The following is a 20,546-nucleotide window of genomic DNA, read 5'->3' as shown; positions in this document are numbered from 1 at the left end:
TTCTCCAATTCACTTCCAGCTTTGGGGGTGTCATGTGACTCTGAGGCTGCCAGCCCCCGTCCCCCACTGCGTCCATCTCCTCATCCATCCCGACACTGAGCAACACTAAGCCGCCCACCCCCACCCCACAAATCCCAGCCTGGGGAGACTCCTGGGTGTTGCAATGGACACAGGCCTCTTCTTAACTCTCCGGAGATGAGTCATGAGCTTGATGAAGAGCAGGTGGGAAGTTTTCTCCTATGGGCTGGAGGGTGCTTTAAATACCATCGAAATGATTGCATGTCAAACTGGTACAATCTAAATAGAATCTGAAAAATTATACTAATGCCAACTTTCTGATTGTGATATTGTCCCGTGTGCAAGATGTTACCATTGGGGGAGACTGAGTAAAGAGTAAAAAGAATCTATGAATCTAATCAAAAGTGCTCAAAAGAAAATATCGCCAAGTTCAGCCCCTCCATCTCACAGATAACGACACCAAGGCCCAGAGATGGGCAGAGACTTACCCCGGGTTACCCTGGGATGCTCGTTAGACTGTGAGGTCAGAGAAGAGGCCTGAGTGTCAGGGACCCCACCATTTGAGCTGCCTTGATGGTGGTCGAGCTCTCTGTGGCTGGGGTGGGATTTGAGGCAGTGAGCAGGGTTCCAGGTCTACTTTCCAGGAGCTTCTAGAGACAGAAAAGTATTAGAAGGGTCACTAGGTGCTCAGCAAGTATTAGGGAAGTCACCTCAGAGTTTTAGTTGGCAGGGAGCACAGTCTGCTGCTGAAATAGCTGCTGGTGGTTGGGCTACATTAACAGGAGTATAGCAACTAAAGTGAGGGAGGTGATATCTCATTTAGCTTAGAACTGGACAAGGTACATGAGGTGTATTGTGTCCAGTTCTTGGCTGATTCGGAAAAAGGAGATCTGACTATTGAAGGGACTCAATATCATACTGTCTGTGACACAGCTGGAACCTGAGAGGGCTTACCTGAAGTGGACAAGACTTGTGGGGACGAGGGAACAAATGTATTTGGTGTGACCCCAGTAAGACCAAAGAGAAACACATTCCAGCTTAATTTGAGGAGTTTTCTGATGCACAGATCTGTCCCATGGTAGAATGCTGTCCTGTGATGGCTGTTCCTTGATACAACTTGGAGAACAGTAGGTTTCCTGTTGCTGAAGGTATCCAAGCAAAGCTACAGGGTCTCTTGGCAGCATGTTGCAACAAAGATCACAAACGCATCTAGAACACACCCATCCTTGAGGAGTTCACTCATGCAGGGGAGGCAAATAAGAAAAGAGATCACTGAACAAATAAAGAAGTTGTGGGTGTGGGTGCATGTGTGTGTGTGATGGAATACTATTCAGCCATAAAAAAGAGTGAAATAATGCCATTTGCAGCAACATGGATGGACCTAGAGATTAGCACACTAAGGGAAGTAAGTCAGGCAAAGAAAGACAAATATCATATGATATATGATATCAGTTATATGTGGACTCTTAAAAAAATTATACAAATGAACTTGTTCACAAAACAGAAACTCACAGACATAGAAAACAAATGTTGTTTACCAAAGGGGAGGACAGGAGTGTAAATTAGGAGTTTGAGATTGATACACACTATAATATATAAAATAGATAAACAACAAGGACCTACTTTACAGCACAGGGAACTATATTCAATAATAACCTATAATGGAAAAGGATCTGAAAAAGAATAGATACATGTATAACTAAATCACTTTGCTCCATACCTGAAACTAACACAGCACTGTAAATCAACTATACTTCAACTTAAAATTTTTTAATTGAAAGTTCAAACTTTTTTTAATTAAAAAAATTTTTTAAAGAAAAAAGTCCACTTCTAAGTAGGAGATCTGAAATATGAGGGGGACAGAGTCTGCCCGAGAGGAGTTCAGAAAGGAAGGAGGTATCAAAGGAGGAGACCCCTAGCTGAGCCTTAAAGTTAAACAGGACAACGAGGGTACTTACCACCTGCTGCCTTTGCTTCAACCATATTTTCAGCCAGTGAAATCAAGAGCTGGAAGAATTATGCCAAGGCTAATGGGTCAGTGTACCCAGAGGACACACCAGTCAATGGATACTCTGAACAGGGGAATGCCATACACAGACCTGTGTTTTAGAGACATCACTTCACTAGAATATAGATCATGGCCTGAAAAGCGTATCAGTCATCTATTGCTGCATAACAAACCACCCCAAAACTTCAACGATTTAAAATGACAGCCTTAGCTCACAGTTCTGTAGTTGACCACTTGGATTGGGTTCATCTGGATGTTTCTTCCAAAGGACTAGGCTGGGTTTACCCACCCATCTGTGATCAGCAGCTGGTCAACCAGTGGTTCTGCTGCTGGGGTGGGGGCAGGGGGTGCAGAAGGCACAGAGCTCACCTCAAATGGAGTTAAAAACCACGATGGGTTAGGCGTACTGTGGTGAGCTAGGGAGCTGCCCCACCCCTGACCTTCCCAAACTCAGATGGAATCAGAGCGGCTGATTCACTCAGTGCTTCAAGTACCCAGACTGAGTGTCTAATGCAGGCCAGGTATTGTGCAAGGCACCAGAAGTGCAGAGTAAATGAGACATTTCCCACCTTTAAAGAGTTCATAGGACATGGAAGAGATCACCTAGTGCAGCCTGTTCAATTCAAAGCTGGAAAAACTGAGGCCCCGATTGCTTTGCCCGTCACACAGTGGTACCATCAGGGTGGGGTCTGAGGGTAGCACCAGCTCTTCTCTGGCCACATCTCATCCTCTAGCTGGTCGAGTGCCTCCCCAGAAAACACTTCCTGAGAACACCTTGTCTTTCCAGTGGAAGTGCCTTAGCTCAGTGTGGATGGAGGTGGTGGGAGGGGCATGACCTCTGCTCTCTGACAATCCTGGTCCTCCTGTACCGGGAGATGAGGGGCTGAACTTCCTCACCCCACTGAGGCGAAGCATGGGCTTCACACTCCACTCACCACTGTGAGGGCACTTGTGTGCCACTTCTGGACAGAAGCACTGAGGAGCAGAGTTCTCCCTGCTCTCCTCTCTCTGCTGTAGCAAACTCCGGAGACTTAAATCAAGAGGGTGGTGTCACTAAGGTGTGGAGCCCGTCAGCCTGGAGCCCGTCAGCCTGGACCCCCAAGGACTAGAAGAGCAGGGCCCCCACCAACCTGTGTTAAACATGCAGCGTGGGTGAGAAATCAACTTTTGTTGTTTAAAGCCACAGACAGTGGGGGGGGGGGGCGTGTTTGTTACTGCAGCAGAGCCCAGCCCATCCTCACTGATTCACCAGGTTTCAATGAGGAGGGGTTGCTCCCTGATCTCTGAGCCTCTTTCCCGCCCCTTACTCCTCTCCAAGGAAGAAAAGTGACTTACCTGACTGGCTAATTTCTGAAAAGGAATTGAGCCTGCAGAGCTGTTTCTTCCCACATGTCCTGCCTGTCTGCAGATGCCCAGGTCTCTCCGCCATGAGGCTCTGCCTCAGAGGGGAAAGTTGTCAGCATTGCCTGGGCCTGCATGGGTAAGGCAGCCTGATTCCTGGATTCAGAATTAAGAAGCCCATTGTTGGCACATGCCTGAGTGACACTGTCCAAGCTAGTTCTTCTCAGTAATAAAGATAATATTGTAAACAACCTAATCAAAAAATGGGCAGAAGACATTTCTCCAGTGAAGACATATAGATGGCTAATAGGCACATGAAAAGATGCTCAATATTGCTAATTATTAGAGAAATGCACATCAAAACTACACCTTAAGGTATCACCTCACACCAGTCAGAATGGCCATCATCAAAAAGTCTACAAATAATACATGCTGGAGAGGGTGTGGAGAAAAGGCAGCCCTCCTACATTATTGGTGGCAATGTAATTGGTGCAGCCACTATGGAAAACAGAATGGAGATTCCTTTAAAAACTAAAAATAGCATTACCGTATGATCCAGCAACCCCATTCCTGGGCATATATCCAGAGAAAACTCTAATTTGAAGAGATACATGCACCCCAATGTTCACAGCAGCACTATTTACAATAGCCCAGACATGGAAGCAACCTAAATGTCCATAGAGAGATAAATGGATAAAGAAGTTGTGGTATATATACACAATGGAATACTATTCAGCCATAAAAAAGAATGAAATAATGCCATTTGCAGCAACATGGCTGGACCTAGAGATGGTCATACTAAGTGATGTAAGTCAGACAGAGAAAGACAAATATCATATGATATCACTTATATGTAGGATCTAAAAAGTGACGAACTTATTTACAAAACAGAAACAGACTCACAGACAGAAAACAAACTTATGGTTGTCAAAGGGGAAAGGGGGGAGGATAAATTAGGAGTTCGGGATTTGCAGATACACACTACTATACATACAACAGATAAAGAACAAGGTCCTACTGTATAGCACAGGGAACTATATTCAATATCTTGTCATAACCTATAATGAAAAAGAATCTGAGAAAAGAATATATATATACGTATAACTGAATCACTGTACTGCACACCAGAAACTAATACGACATTGTAAATCAACTATACTTCAATAAAAAATAAAATTTAAAAAAAGATAGTATTGTGGCCCCATCTGCTGACTCCTATTGCCTCATTAAATTCAGAACTCAGGCCAGAAAGCAGGAGCGTCCTCAAACCACAGCCCGTATTATTCTGCTCATCCCTTTCTCCAAGGGAGCCAAATGCCAAACATCTGTCACTTCTTGGGGAAAAAACAGGAAAGGCCAATGATGAAATGCAAATTTGATTCCTGAGAGTTTTCACAAAATCCTTAGTAATATCTTAGCAAGTTTGACGCAAGATTTCTTGGCACTAAGGACATCTGGGGCCAGACAGCGTTCTGTCGTGGGGCCGTCCTGGGCACCACAGGATGTTCAGCAGCGTCTCAGACCTCTGCCCACTGGACGCCAAGCGCATCCACCCTCCCCAAGTGCAACAACCAATATGTCTCCAGGTCCTCCGGAAGCAAATCACCCCCCACCCCCAGCTGAGAGCCACATTCTGGCTGATCTGATCCACTTCCTCATCAGTGGCCTCCAGAAAAGGCTGGTGGTCTGGGGAGACTTCTTGGAGGTGGTGGAACTTCAGCCCTTGAAGGATTAAACTTAACAAAGAGAAGGGGAGAAGCCATGATGCTAGGAGAACATTAGCAAAGGGAGGCTTGGAGGCCGGCCCACTCGGAGCTGGGGCGGAGTCGGGGAGGGGGTACCACGCAAACAACAGTTGGGATGATTAAATAGCCAGAGAATCACTCAGCATTGCACATACAATGGATGTTTGCTAACATCATCACAGCAGACGCTCTCCTCCAGTCCAGTGACATCAGTTTACAGCAACTTGCCATTATTGACTTTGGCATCATTCCCCAGCATTGGACAATAAACAACTCCAGCCCACCCCTTGTGGCTTCTCCTAATGTGACTACTGGCAACCTTGTGATGGGGGCAGGGCTGGGGGTGAGATGGGGAAGGATGGAGCCGAGGGAAGAATGAGAGTCAATCATCATGAACAAGATACCACATTTTAAGTGAAGACAGGACCCAGCAGGACCCGGCTGAGAGTGGAACACAGGTCCATCCTTTTTATTTAAAATGTCAATGTTTTGTTCATCATGAGTGTTTTGCATTCATTTTGATATTTTTAAAATATTGCATTAAATTATTATCTTGATTACGGACGTGCCCTGGCACCCCTCTTCTTTAAATTATGTGCCCAAAGCCAGTGTCTCAGCCACCTCCCCCTAGTCCCAGCCCTGAGTGGCAGGACTGGGGGCCAGGACTGCATTTCCAGTAAAGGGATGAATTAGCAGAGAAGCTTAAACAGGCTTCTGTTTCAGACTCACCTTTACCTACATCCCCACCCCGACCCAGGAGAGAAAACAGCCAGAGATCTTTATCTGAATATAAAGCACATTTCTGTTAACTCCTGTCCCAAATATTCCCTTATCAACCTGTTCTGAAAACTGCACCAGGGGCAACTTTCACAAGCCTCCAGGACTGAGACAGGGGTGTGTTTTAACTGCCCCAACCAGTATTTACAAAGAGAAATGAATTGTGAAATAAAATGACATTTTTATTTTAAATTTAAGCCATGTCCTTGACTAAGAGGAAGCCGCTACAAACTAGCTTTGTGCAAGGGTTGAGATAGCTGGGATTTTTCCAAAGGCTTCCCACGCTGTGTGGGGTCAGAATTTGCGCAGGCTCAGATGTGCCGCCAGGGCTTTGTAAGGGGCAGATGCTAAAAACCGAAGTCCCACTCAGGAGGATGGCGGGCGCCCCCTGCTGGCATCAAAGGAGCAGTGCTCTTTCCCCAGAATTCTGCACAAATTTTCAAAGTCCTTGAATGGGTTACAATGGATATGGTACAAAGCATAACAAAACATGTAAATGTGAAAAGGCAACAGTTTCTCTTGAGCCCTGTTGGTGGGTATGTCAGCAAGTACAACTTCCACAAGAGGGCAGTTGACAAAAGCCACTCCAGTTTTAAGTGGGTGTCACTCATCGTTGGCTCGGTGTTTCCCCTGGTAGTGAGATCTCCAAGAGGCAAGCACACCGCTGAGACACTGAGGTGCAGCCAAGTTAAGCGACTTGCTCAAGGCCAACCTTTGGGGTAGAGAGTTGTCTGAAACCCCAGTTCAGCAAATAGGACAAAAAGACTAAGAAGGTGGATTTCAAAATGAAATCTGGTGTGAAGGATTAAGGACGGTTTTGAAGAAAATCGTATTTTGAAGAAGACAGGGGGTGAGGAGGGCGTAAAACTTTAGTTTAAACTGAAATGGAGAAGAGAGGGAGGTGTTTATTTGGACTTAGAATTGTTTATTATAAATGAAAGGGGAAATTTTAACTATGGAGCTATGACATTGATATTGATTTTTAAATAGCGAAGTTTTTGGGAGGGGAGGGGTGCATCGTGCTTCACTTTTACTAAATGTTCAATGTTTTTGGAGTTATACCCTTGAGGTCTCCATCACTCTAAAAGTAAATGGGCCACATCTGGGCAGACAAAGTATTCAATTAGCGTTTCAGAAGCAACATTAGTACTTGGCATTGAGTAGTCATGTTTTCCTTTATACTTCAATGAAATCTAAACTTAAAAGAATGTTTTTGCCCTCTTATCATAGCCTTAGAAATTCTTACTGTAAGGATGTGCTAGTGTTCATTTTTCTTAGCTAACACAAAACCCAAAAGACTTTGCCTCCAGCACCCTCCTTGACTTTTATTTCTAGATGCTACCCAAGATTTAACGTTCAAGTCAAATTTCCCTGTAACCAGTCAATCCTGAACCCCAGGCTAAAAAGGGAACTGGCTCCCTCAGCTTTCACACGGCTGCCCCGAGTCTGTGTTTATTGTCAGGGAAGCAGATGTCTGGGTGGCAGCGAAAGAGGAGACCAGGTGTTGCCTTCCAGATCATGAACTCCAGTTCTAAAACTGCTCTGAGTGGTTTCTGCTCCTTTCCTAGGCTTCGTAAAATGCCACTCAATTTCTCAGAAGCAAAACAAATTGATTTCCATTTATAAGAAACAAATGGCTGGAATGATTAGCTGTGTCTAATCAGTTTTGTATTAGAGTTTGATGTATTTCTGAGGAAGGCCAACCCAAAGGTTGGCCTTCCTCAGAAGCAAGAACCAAATCTTCCATCTCTGGCCCAGGGCGCTGCTCATAGCAGGCATTCAGGAAACAGTAACAATAATATCTAACATTAGAGATGGTACTTAATATGTGTCAGACACTGTTCTAAGCACTTTGTATATATTAACTCATGCAATCATCATAACAACCCTATTACTAGCTCTATTTTATAGAGAAGGAAACTGCAGCACAGAAAGGTTAAGCAACTTCCCCAAGGCTGCACAGCTAACAAGCAGTGGAATCTGGGTTCACACCCAGGCAGTCTGACTCAAAAATATATATTCTTAGCCACTGTACCAGTGGTTCCCAAACTTGTCTGCACATTAGAGTCCCCCGGGGAATTTCAAAAATATACCTTCAAGAGGGGCAGGTATAGCTCAAGCGGCAGAGCGCATGCTTAGCATATGCAAGGTCCTGGGTTCAATCCCCAGTACTTCCTCTAGAAATAAATTAAGTAAACCTAATTACCTCCCCCTGACAAAAATAAAAAAATAATAAATACAATTTTTCAAAAATACATTTAATCCATTAAATTATGATTTAATTGGTCTTGGGTATGGCCTGGGTTTTGGAATTTTTTAAAAGATACTCAGGTGATTCCAATATACAGATAAGTTTTGAGGACCACTACATTATACTGTCCTGCCTCATTATCCAACAAATGTTTGTTGAATTTAATTTGTTTGCTTGGTGAGGAACTGCTTTCAGGAATATAAACAAACAAGAAGGAAAACAATATTCAACTGTGATAGTATCATATTAACTTAGAGTGTAACTAATTGCAATTCCAATAGAATATATGCTATGAGCACGGGTCTGGAGTCAGACATCCTTGGAGTAAATTCTAAATCAGGAGCTGCAGGTAGCAGAGTCCGGCTGGCTGCCCACCAACCCCAGTTTCCTTCCTGCCTAGGCACGCAGCAAGACTACCTTACCCAGGTTCCCTGGAAGCTGGGTGTGAGCACATGACAGAATTCTGGCCAATGGAATGTGGGCAAGAGTCTCTAGCACTAAGCCGTCCTCTCTCTCCCAAGAGGTGGACTTTGAAGGAGGAGGTGGAGCCACAAGACGAAAGGAGCCTGGGTTCCGCCATCACCATTTAGAGCAGAGCTGCCAGATCCTCAGGAACACTGAGTGGACTTGACGTAATGAGAAATGCACTTTTTGTTACGCTGCTGGGATTCGGGGGTTCATCTGTCATTCGTGACTAGTGTTCCTTAACTGCGTGGCTTTGGGTAGTTCACTTGTCCTAAGCCTCAGCGTTGTTGGAATGATGACAACGGCACAAATGCAAATGACGTCCGAGTGCTGGAGAACTTGTGTCTGCCCCTCCACATCCTCTCCCCACTTCTGCCCCTCGTCGCGCTCTCTGCCCCGGGGGCTGAGGCTGAGATGCTGTAGGAAGTTAGGTTCACCCTAAGGGAGCTCCAGCAGGAGCTGGGAGGGCAGGAGCGCAAGGGGGGATTTGGTCCTCTGGCCCCTCTGGCCCCTCTGGCCACCTGGCTCTCCCTAAGGTCACAGCTGCGCTCAGGCAGCCTCTCCTTCAGCGAGAGCTTCTGTGAATCACTCTCTCCCTTTCTCCCTTCAGGCCTGCATGAGCCTTAGTGTTGCTTCAGTCTCATGATAAATGGGATGTGGATGGGGAAGGAGAGGTGCCCTGTGTTCCTGTCGCCAAGGAGAGCGGGCAGAGGAGAGTCACCAACATGGATCACAGAGCTGAGTCTCCGGGCAGCCCCAGAGCCTAACGTGAAGAGGGGCCGAGTCTCTCTGTGACCCAGAGTCAGCTCCCGGGGGGCGCCTGTGGGTCTCCTTGCCCCTGCCTGCCCCTGCCAAGTCCCTTTCTTAACACCTCCCTCAGTCCCCGAGGGGCCGTCTGCCTCCTGCCAGGCCCTGGCTGGTACTGAATGTGAAGGCCACGTTGTTGAGTGCTGAACAAAGTAGGAGTCACATCGTGAATACTCAACAAATGTCTTGGGCCCCAACGTTTGTTTTAAGCAGTGTGTACTAGAGAGTGGGGAGTAAAGAAGTAGGTAAGGAGGCTGGGCCTGTCTGAAAATGTTAAACTTCACGCTGAGATAAGGAGGAACCAGGCAGAACATTCTAGAAAGGAATGTGGGGAGGCTCTTGGGCGCTGTTCTCGCTCCAGGCTGCACATGCCTTTCACCAGCGGCACTTTCAGCCCAGTGGCTGGCACCGCGGAGGCTTTGCTGTCCAGAGGACATTGGGCCACGTCTGGAGACACTTCTGGTTTGCTCGAGTGGGGCGGGGGTGCTACTCACATGCACCAAGGATGCTGCTGAACAGCCTACGGTGCGCAGGGCGGCCCCGCGGCAGGGACTCACCCGGCCCCGGAGGGCAAGATTGCTGAAGTGGAGAGGCTCTGATTTAACCCCCTTCCCAGACTTTCATTTAATTGGTGTTGGGTAGGGCCTGAGCTTCAGCATTTAAAAAAAAAAAAAATTCTTCAGGTGGCTCGAAGCCCTGTTTGTCGGGCTTGGGCAGAAGTCGTTGACCGGAGGGGCGGAGCCCAGCCGGGGGAGCTGAGATGCCTGCGATGCAGGGTCTCCAGCAGGTCTGTCGGGGTCAAGTGTTCTAAGAGCCTCTAACCTCAGTCTTCTGGCAGAATTCCTTTCCTGGTTTCCTAATTAGAGATGAGTTTTCGTGTATTTAGACAACTGCGTGAGTTCCTCTTAAATGAAGTCCTAGAATGAGCACGGGCTTCGGGAGTCAAACCGTGTGATCTTGAGCAGTTTCCTTAACCTCTCTGAACCTCAGTCTCGTCCTTTGGAAAACAGGGACTCCAGCGGTCACCGCTCAGGGGGGCCGTGAGGTCAGATAACGCACACGCTCTGACGCCTGGCACACAGCAAGCCGCTCACGGAGCTTCCCTTCCCTCGCTCTCACAGGAGGTGCGTACAAGCGTGTTGTGACTTGTGACTTCTCTGGTTGCTCAAAGTGGATGGTTATAGAGTGACGTCTGTCACATCAAAACTTCTTTTAAAGTACTGTTATTCTTTAAGTATTGCTTTTAAATATTCCTTTTATAAGTAAAAATAATTCTCCAAAAAGAACAGATTTATCAAGTATTTATCTAGGTCCCTAAGACCAAAACTACAAGGTGTGTTAATACAGTGAACAATATTCCCAAAAAGGGAAGGAGTGGCAAATTTTAACATTATGTGCCCTATGTATGTCTCAGAAATTGGTAGCAGGGAGATACAAGATTTGCTATTAGAAGTACCAGGAACATAGGGACACCATTTCCCAGTAACAGGATCTGACAGAGATCTACCCTCCACCCCAAAAAGCATTTTACACAGGCTTTAGGAGCAGTTCTTGGCAAAAGACAATAGTGTTTAAAGCAAACTCCAAAGAGTAAATATTTTAATTTTCTTCGAGTATTCTTAATTTCATAATATTTTAAATAGTCACACTAACAAGTTAACATTTCCACAAAAATACTCATACAGCATCAGTATTCTTAAAGTATTCACATCTGTAATTACTTCAATTAGGAAACTTAGCAACAATAATGAACACAGACAATGTATGTTTCTTCAGCGGTGTGATCAGTCCAATGTCTGAGATAAATCAGGATGGATTAACATGGGAGCTGAACTCGGCGCCCCTACCAGATTCCGCAGTGAAAAGGCAAACAGACCTGTGTGACTGACGTGTCATACAAACAATGTTATGACAAATCCAACGAGAAACTGGAAGCTGCCATTTCATATATACAAAATACATGTGAAACAGCAAAGTAAACATATTTTTTAAAGGAAAGGGCTGCTATTTCAATCCCCCAGAGATGTCATGGAGTCAGCCGTCACATTTACAATCTTGAAATACATCAGATGGCATTCTGGTGCTTACTATGAAGCACCACGCTCGAAACCAAAGGGTCAACGCTTGTTATAGGAGACGAAAATTTCTCTCTAAAACCTGTGTTTTAAAACTGCTGACATTTCAAGATATGAATTGTTGAAACTCACTGAAATTTCTCATCCCCCAAAAAGTCTACCGTGGTATGTTAGAATGCCTTCTCTGTCTCTGATTTGCAGACACTATGATGAAAGGAAAGTACTTCTGATTAAACTGGCTGGCTTGCAACTGTGCATATAGTCTTTTCAAGGGAGCAGTATGCCTAGCATGATCCCGAAAATATTGAGATAAAAATAAATTGGCATTAAAGCACTCCATTATTCTTACTGAAAAGGCTGACTGTATCTTCCAGTAAACAGAAATAAGGTTTCTTGGTAATGAAAAAAAGGAAAAAAAATTTCCCATCATTATTCATACACTATACAGATAACCCTCCTTTTTAACCTAAGACTTACAAATTTCTATTTGATTTATTCTATTTGATACCAATTGGTATGGCCAGTTGATGCATTTGCAGATACAGAGTATCACTCTGTGTTTTGCATAGTCCCTTATTTTCAAGAAACTTCAAGAACTTTATAGACATTTTCTCTAATGTCTTAAGTAGATCAAGAGATATGAAGGGAAACAGGGAATAAGACTGCTCACCATGACTCACTAAATCCTGCCCCACTCCCCATAATGCTGAGGATTTACACCAATGCAGGTATAAGAAAACTGAAGCAGTTAAATGATTTCTCTTAAGCCTAGTCACGCAGCTTCTCACATATACAAAATTTAAATGAACGTTAAGACCATTCATTGTTAATCCTGAAACTGTCTAGTGCAAGTGTGGATTCCTCACTTAAAACTACTTAACTTCCACTCTGCTTGCTATCTCTCCTCTCTGGTGAGAGTCCACACATGCAGAACCTACATCAAACAGCACCCGAGGGCGGCGAGCGGCCCCAGCAGGAGCAGGCATGGTGGTTCTATTTTGAAACTGAACAAAGGCACCAAGCCTACAGAACACAGGTTTAAAGGAGATGGTTAAAAAGTAATTCCCTTAAAAGCTGGAACTATTTCAATAGCATTTAAAAGCGACACAGAGCAGGAGGCAGGAGACACTGGTTTTTCGTCTTTTTAGGCACACTGCTATTTGGTAAGATTTTTGTTCTTATAGTGAATTTTACATCATAAAAATATTGATGTTAAATATGCTTAAGTGGGAATCCAAATTGGAACCAAGCTTTACTAAAATGAAAGTCCACACCATGATGCCTAGAAAAAAAAAAAAACATTGCACCCTCCCTATCCTAAAAGGCCAATGTTGTGTGGACATTTTGCTTGTAAGTAAAAGCAATCTGCGACAGACAGGACGGAAACTGGGGGAGCCAAATCAGCCCTCAAGAGGGGACATCGCCGTGGCTGCTGCCTCTGTGACGCGAGGCGGTCTGGACACTGCGAGTTCTGAAACTCAGTGCTGCACCTCAATCAGGCTCGCGTACCTGGACCCCTCGGGCAGACACCCGTGCCGACACCCGTGCCGACTCAGTGCAGCCGCACGTGGACACGCTCAGCCTGCTCCGTTCTCACGTCAGCCGTGAAGGCACTGTGGCCGTTCAGAAACGCATCACTCTAAGAGATCTGAGATCTGGGGGCTGTGGGGACTGCAGGTGTGATGTGACCACTGTTCTTGTTCGACACTGCCACCCGTCCGAGGTGTCACAGGCCTGGGGCGCTCAAACGAGCATTACGTCCCACACCATCATTCACACACACGCTCGCTCTCATCACCCGAAAGTCTCTGCTGAGTTTTGTCATAAGAAACCCCTTCGATTACAGAAAGGGACACAGGCTTAGAGAAATCGAACATCTTGGCAAAGTCATCTGCTTGGTAACTGATCTGGCCACACAAGGGTCCTGCCCAACACTCTTCACTGTGTCATTGTGACATAAAAGTTTGAAGAGACACTATTAAAAAAGAAAAAAATTAAGGATACTTAACAATGTCTAAGTGTTCAAAGACAGGTCTTCTATGTAAACATCTCAAATAAAGAGTGTCTTGGTTAAACTGACACTGAATCTGAGACACAGGTTTCTGTTCCCAAACATGGATTCTATCACAAGCAGGAGCCGGAGAGCAGAACAGAGAGAACCATGGAGACTACGTTATAAAGACACATGTTTAAATGGGATTTATAAACCTAATTTGTCAAAAGATGGGTCCGTTTGTTATTCAGAGTGCAAAGAGGATAATTATTTCTCCCTATGTCTAACTGAATTAAAATAATTAGTATAACAATGGAAAAATATTTAAAAGGTAAAGAGATTCTATATTTTTAAATCTGAGCAAGTGTTTTTTAGTTTGGTTAATCATCACAGAAAACACACACAGCGTGTTCCATCACGATGGAAGATGGAGCACACTGGGGCTGACATGAGGGCGCTCGGAAAGTGCCCAGAAGCAGGCTGAAGCTCCATGTAATCAACAGCCACGGCCAGTGTTCACTCAGGATCATGTCCACGTGGACGCCATCTAACTGGGGCAGAGTAATGGCAATGATGCCTGTGATGCTTAAACAGGTGGTTTTCTGAGTACTGTCCTTTTAAATTTTTCAGCAGTAAAAGGGAAACAAAATAAAATTAAATGCTATTTAACATAAATTTTATAAATTTTAAATGTTCAGATTTTTGGTTTATATCGCTTTCTTATTTAGGAAGTTGAGAGGATGAAACTGATTCAACGTCATTTTCCAAAACCCAAGCGGAAATGTAGTTCTGAAACCCAAATTCACCCCAACTTCTAGAAAATGAGAGTTCACATCATGCAACTTTACAGTGGATACAAAATCCTACATTTGCTTTCTGCTAATCTAACGTCAGAAATTGAGTTCTTGAGAACAACTTCCCCCTCATCCGCAGGTAATGATTTACCTGTTATTAACCAAAACCAATTTTGAGAAAGTTTTCCCAAGGATCTTGGAATAAATCATAGTGTTGCATCTATGAATATGCTCTAAGAAAAGCAAAATATTCATGGAAGCATAAAACAATTTTACCTTTAAATAAAAATAGTTTATTCATTCCTGACAGGTTATCAAAACGTACATTATTAGCCAAGTAAAAATGGTACTTTGAAATAGCTGACTAGGGCGTATCTGGAGGATTTTTGGTTAATTTCAAAAGAGTAAAAACCACTTCCAATCTCCATTCCCACGCATTCCTAATAAGCTTGCATTATACCTGCCGAAACCTGAACGTATAAACAATCACATGGGCCCCAGTTCATTATAGAATGCACATTTTCATTTACACTTAGAATAAATGAAGTTATTACATTTGAGTTACCTTCCTTTGCCAAAAACCATCAGACTAACTCCTCCTTATATTTTGTGTAACTCTGTAAACTACGTACAGAATATAGCACATGACTTGTATTAATTCGCACACACACACAGACACACACACAGGATAAAGTGCAACACAACAGAACAAGTCTGTGACATTCACGTTCTCAAACGCCCAGAGAAGGGTTTTCTGAGTAAATGGAAACAATGTTGTTTTCAAGTGCGTGAACACTAAATCCCACAGACTACGTTATTTTTTCCTCACTGATATTTATATTGAAAATCCTATTTGCTTTATTTTCCCTGTGGCTTCTGTCTCTCATTGTCAATGAAAGTTCTGAAGCTGTGATTCTTTTTAAACCTGGAGAAAAATGAACTCCTTGGAGCAACATAAATAGTGCTTTCAAAGTGCTCAAATGTTTTTCAGCACTCTGTACTGTAAAAGGTTTCCAATGATAGCTTGTCTGCAATACGGAAAATTACAGTCACTTTAACAAAAGCAAGCATTCCACTAACTTGGCAGAAAATGCTTTATGGACTTTTGACACCAGGCACCAACACTTCTACAGGCAAGTCCCAAACTAGCCCTATAATGTCAAAAGTTTTTGGTTGCATGTTGTTTTGATATTAAATTATTTAACTAAGAAATGGTGTTGTTCCTGAGATGAGCACAATAAAATTAAACGAGTCCCCTCCGGAGCCGCCCACAGGATGCTCCGCTCCTTCTGTCCACCCTCGTCATCCCCGTCCAGGGCCGCAGCTGAACGTCAGTCTTCGCCGTGGCGCCACTTCTGGGATTCGTCTTGCCGAACATCTGGTCTAATCTGGTTCCTCATGCCGCCCAAGACGTTTGATGTTGCTTCTGTGGCAACGATCAGTGGTTTCACCACGGCCGGGGGAATCTGGCGCAGGACCTCGCCCACGGCGCCAGTGACCCCTCTGCTCTCGTGTTCCCGAGCTGCGGTCTCGTAAATGGTCTGAGCAGTGTCTGTAATTCCCTGAAAGAGGGGAGGGAAGAGAAATTTACCGGTCAGAAAACTCTCTAAATGATCCCTTAATACACACTTCAGGAGAGTTAATAAACACTAGATTTGTAGCTAGACAAAACAAAACAGAAACGCACTTTGGAAATAACTCAGGATAATTATTTTTATGACAGAATTCTAATTATAAGGGAAAGTAAGACGCAATTATGATGACGTAGTATTCTGTTGTGGCACTTGTGAGCAGAAAATGTAGCTACACTACAATTCCACACAGGGAAGCTTACAGAAATAGTTAATAATCCAGGGGTAGCTTTCTGGCACAATTAATCACTGTAGTTAAATCAAACTTAGCAAACAAAACTTCCTGAATAAATATAATCACTAAATGAATATGGTGATAGCTTCTGTGATTCAACTGTAACAAGAAAACCCAATTCTACTAAGCTCCAGAAAATAATTTAATTTCTTTTAAATTACTGGCTACATGCTAGAAAAGATAACTGTGGAACATTCAATTAAGAGAAAAGGTTAAATAGAACATTCTATTGGATTAAATAGAGAAAATCCTGAGAAATAAAGCAGGAACATGTTTAATAATTAGAAATAAAGCTTCTGTAGCATTTTTCATCTTTCTTATAACTGTGTAACATTAAAATAATCATGACTGCTGAGCTTTAAAGCTGAATATGTAAATGGGTAGGTCAAGCCAAAGTGGTGAAACTTCACCATGACTTTCAAGTCTCTACCATTCGTCTAACTCAAGACCCCGTCAGGGGGCACGAGGCCCTGCTGCACTGTGACTATTTCAGTGAAGGCACAGTGCAAAGAACTCCGGGCGCTCCAGGGAAATCAAGGAACCCTGTCCTAATGCAGAATCTAGCCATCACTTTGATAGCCTAACAGGAGTACATTGCTACCAGCATGGCAGGCAAAAACATACCACCACGGTGAGGAGAAAAGTAGTGCTTACCCTGAAAGAACAGGGTAAGTGCCATTTCTAAAATAGTCTACAAAATAACAGTCGGTACGTAAAACTGTGACAATAAAGAAAATGCTTACGATTTATACATTTGTCCCTGTCATCATCCTCCCCACTCCCAGCCCACAAACAATAAACAGGTATCGGTTTATCATACTGTAATGATTACCACCACCAAGTAAACTCAAATCTCAGCTCCACCACTTAGCCGTGTGACCTTAGGCAAGGGTTTTAAATGGGGAATGAAAGCACTGCAGTGACTGTTAGAATTAAATGAAATAATGCACCTAAGGGCCTGGCACAGCTTAGCAGGTGCTAAGTGTTCCTGAACTAATCCCGGATAACCAGTGCTTCCCTCGCCACCACCACCGAGCACCGCGACCCGAGAACACGCGAGCGGGGGCCGCACACTTCCTCTGTCAAGGACCACTAAGAACCAGGGTTCCCTGGCACAACTAAATGACCATTTGGCAATGCTTGAATGTCAAGATTCAAACAGTTACAAACTGTCAATTCCACCCTTAACAACTTCTTGCACATATGAACAAAGGGACAGTTCTACGGACATTCCAACAGCAGTATCTTAGAGGAAAAAAATGGAAATTGTCCACCAACAGGAAAACAAATAAATTATGCTATATTCATACAATGAAACACTATAAAGTAGTTTAGACTTACATATATCAGCATGGATACATCCTGAAAGACGAAAGTTACAAAATGATACATATGATGCCATTTACGTTAACCTGTAGAATATAAACAGCAGTATTTGCTAATGAATGCACACCTATATGAAACTATAAAAACAAGCAGCGAAGGCAAGGCAGTTGGATCAGGGCTTGAGAGTCACCTGAAAAATTGTATCTTTTAAACAAATCTGAGGGAAATACAGCAAAATATGTGTGTTAAATGCATGGGTGAGTTCATGGCATCCGTTTCTATCACTCCTTGCTTGCTTTTGCGTGGAGAGGGTCTTCTGCTAGATCACGACCCTTCCTGTGAGCCTGCAGGTCGCAGTGCAGCCCCCTGCCTTACCTCATACTCGCCGTTGATCGCAGTTCCAGATCCAGCCCCGGGGTTTCTTCAGAACAAACCCCCAGCACCAGCGTCCTTTAGATGAACACCAGGGAAGCAGGCGGCCTGGTTCTGGCCCATCCCCTCAGGTGCTCACTCACCTCCTTCACCACACTGTAGGCCTTGGCCACACCTTCCCTCAGGTCCACTGGCTGGTGGGCTAACCGGTGATGAGGGAACCTCTTGATTTTCTTGGGCTCAACAGAAAGGGTGCCAGGAGACACCATGTCATAAGCAGTCTCTGCCGCTGCCTGAATCATTTTAATAGAAAGTAGAAACTGAATCAGAACAAAGTCTGTTTACAATGTGTCCATTTCTGGTGTACAGCACAATGCTTCAGTCATACATGAATATACATATATTCGTTTTCATATTTTCAACATTGTAAACTGACTACACTTCAATTTAAAAAAAGTAAAATTAAAAAGAAAAAAAAAGAAGAAAGTCTGGGAGAGTGATGCTCCAACAGTGCACTTCCTCCAGGCAGTGAGGGAGAGCAGAGGAACTCACACACCCTGAGACAGGCACTTCTGCAGCTGCAGCATCAGAGTTCCTTCCAACAAGAATGTATCACTTTTACAACAAGAATGTGAAAGTATACATGAATAACAAATATCCAGATTGAGCTGAGTTTTTCAGTCCCTCCTTTGTCCTCTAAGAACACTCTGTGTGTTGCCAGGTGAGACAAGAAGGCATGGCCTGTGGACAACTGCAGAAGGTCAACTGGAGCTTAATTCTGAATATAACAAACCTTAATATGACTACTATTGATCTGTAATGCCTTCTTCACATTCAGCTATGATCTCTTCATATCAATGTGGTGAAATAAATCCTCAGCTAACTTAGTAGTTGTAATTTACCTAAAACAGGCAAACAAATTTGACACCATATTGCAGTGCTTTATTCTACTAATTATTTAACACTACACAGCTAAGCAAAACAAAAAATTAATGATATTAAAACCATATTAAACCAAATAAAATATCTATTCTTGACATTTTGTATATTTTCACAGTGCCATTTTAAAAGTAAAATAACCTGTTTACAGTGGCTCTTCCTCTTTGTACAGATCAAGGTGGTCTACGGACAGATACCTGTATGGTCTGCACCATCCTGTTTGTGAGTTCTAGAGCGGCCATCGCTGTTGAGGTGCCAAAGGAGGCAGCGCCTCTCTGAAATCCTCTGACAATGCGACCATCCTTCCGGTACTGCTCAATTGGTAACCAGACCAAGTCCTTGAGGCCTTGCACTAGAACAGCAGTCAACACACAGAAATCAGCAGGAGCGCTGGGGCTCGGATCTCTGCCATCATTCTACCTTGGGTTTTTAACCCCTAAAATGAGAGGCAAATTTTTGTGTGTATGACTAACAAGTAGGTTTCCTAAAAAGATGGTTCTCACATAGCCTGTCAAAGGCATCCATAACCCCGATTGGGTTAAGAATCACTGATGATGCAAAATAAGTTATCCTCTAATTGAAGAAGAAAACTCACCCAGCTGTACTAGTGAATGCATAGGCCCAACACCCCCCAGGATCCCCGGCAGCTGGTTCTTCTTGATGTCAGTAAGCCATTCGGTGATTGCATATGAGAACAATTTGTCAACACCTAGCAAACTAGAGCAAATGACTATTAGTATAGAGGAAGGAGAACAAAATGTGTAGGTTTAGGAGATTTTTTTATTTAAGACAAAATAAAATGTACAAATTACAAGGACAAAATTTTATAGATTTTCCATTTAAATATATACATATATACCTAAGCAAACACACACATATATATAACCCAACTGTAATGCTAATAATTTCTACAAGGCTTAGGTAACATATATAAATGTGTTTTTCTACTGTTCTTAGTTCTTAAACATCTAAAGCTCTGGCAGAAGATTAACTCAATGTCTATAAATTGCCACACGGTTCTCAGCTATTAAGAACCATTACCTCATGAACTTCCAGTCTTTTCACTAACTAAGCGAATTTATAATTTGGGAAATTATAAAAAAATCCTAACTATAGCTGTTTTTTGAAAACTACTACTCTGCCCAAACTACTTCTCTCAGAATAAAAATTAGCTCCTAACCAGTAAAAATCCCTAAAATGAGGTTTCTCTAAATAATACTATAAAATAAATTATGTATGCCTGCTAAGAAAACTCACTTCTAATTTGTTGTAAAGTAACTTTTGTAACTACACCTTAAAGTCTCATATAATAAGTCAACTTACCCATGCCGATAGAAAAGCCTCTTCAGCTTCAGCTCAGAGCAGTTTAACTGGGCCAGACCAATCAAAATCCCAGCTAACGTACCCTTTAAAATTGGGAAAAAAAAAAAAAAAAAAAAAAAGGCCAAATTAATCTGTAAATTGAGACACTCAATAGTTAAAATAGTTGTTTTTTTTTAACATTTTTTATTGATTTATAATCATTTTACAATATTGTGTCAAAAAAATAGCTGTTATTTAGGAATGTCAAAGTGATATTCACTAATGAAGCTAAAAGACTTAAAATATTTGCAGCAAAAAAATAGATGTATTTTATATGATCCAATTTATATCAGATTTTACTCATGGATTCTTAAATAAATTATATTTACTTTAAAAACAGAATTAAATTTAAAAATCTTGCACTTCATTTCAAACATACAAACTATGACAGAAAAAAGTTTTTAAAA

At 43.0% G+C, this 20,546-nt stretch overlaps 1 protein-coding gene across 3 annotated transcripts in view; it reads right to left on the bottom strand.

Annotated features, from left to right (window-relative positions):
* Positions 1 to 10,994: 10,994 nt before the first annotated feature.
* ATG2B (autophagy related 2B) overlaps positions 10,995 to 20,546 on the bottom strand; it is a 63,770-nt gene continuing 54,218 nt past the window's right edge. The window contains exons 38-42 of one of the 3 annotated variants that reach the window (XM_010968757.3): positions 20,101 to 20,183; positions 19,373 to 19,494; positions 18,975 to 19,129; positions 17,982 to 18,131; positions 10,995 to 15,836 (exon numbers count right to left, since the gene is read on the bottom strand). In XM_010968757.3, the coding sequence (XP_010967059.2) occupies positions 15,606 to 15,836; positions 17,982 to 18,131; positions 18,975 to 19,129; positions 19,373 to 19,494; positions 20,101 to 20,183 (741 nt within the window). In that variant the 3' untranslated portion in view covers positions 10,995 to 15,605. Of the gene's footprint in view, positions 15,837 to 17,481; positions 18,132 to 18,974; positions 19,130 to 19,372; positions 19,495 to 20,100; positions 20,184 to 20,546 lie in introns of all 3 variants that reach the window. The other 2 variants (XR_012507400.1, XR_012507401.1) reach the window with 2 other exon arrangements.

This window comes from Camelus bactrianus, chromosome 6 (genome assembly GCF_048773025.1).
Source record: "Camelus bactrianus isolate YW-2024 breed Bactrian camel chromosome 6, ASM4877302v1, whole genome shotgun sequence".
Lineage (NCBI taxonomy): Eukaryota > Metazoa > Chordata > Mammalia > Artiodactyla > Camelidae > Camelus > Camelus bactrianus.
This window is presented reverse-complemented; position numbering and strand designations above follow the sequence as displayed.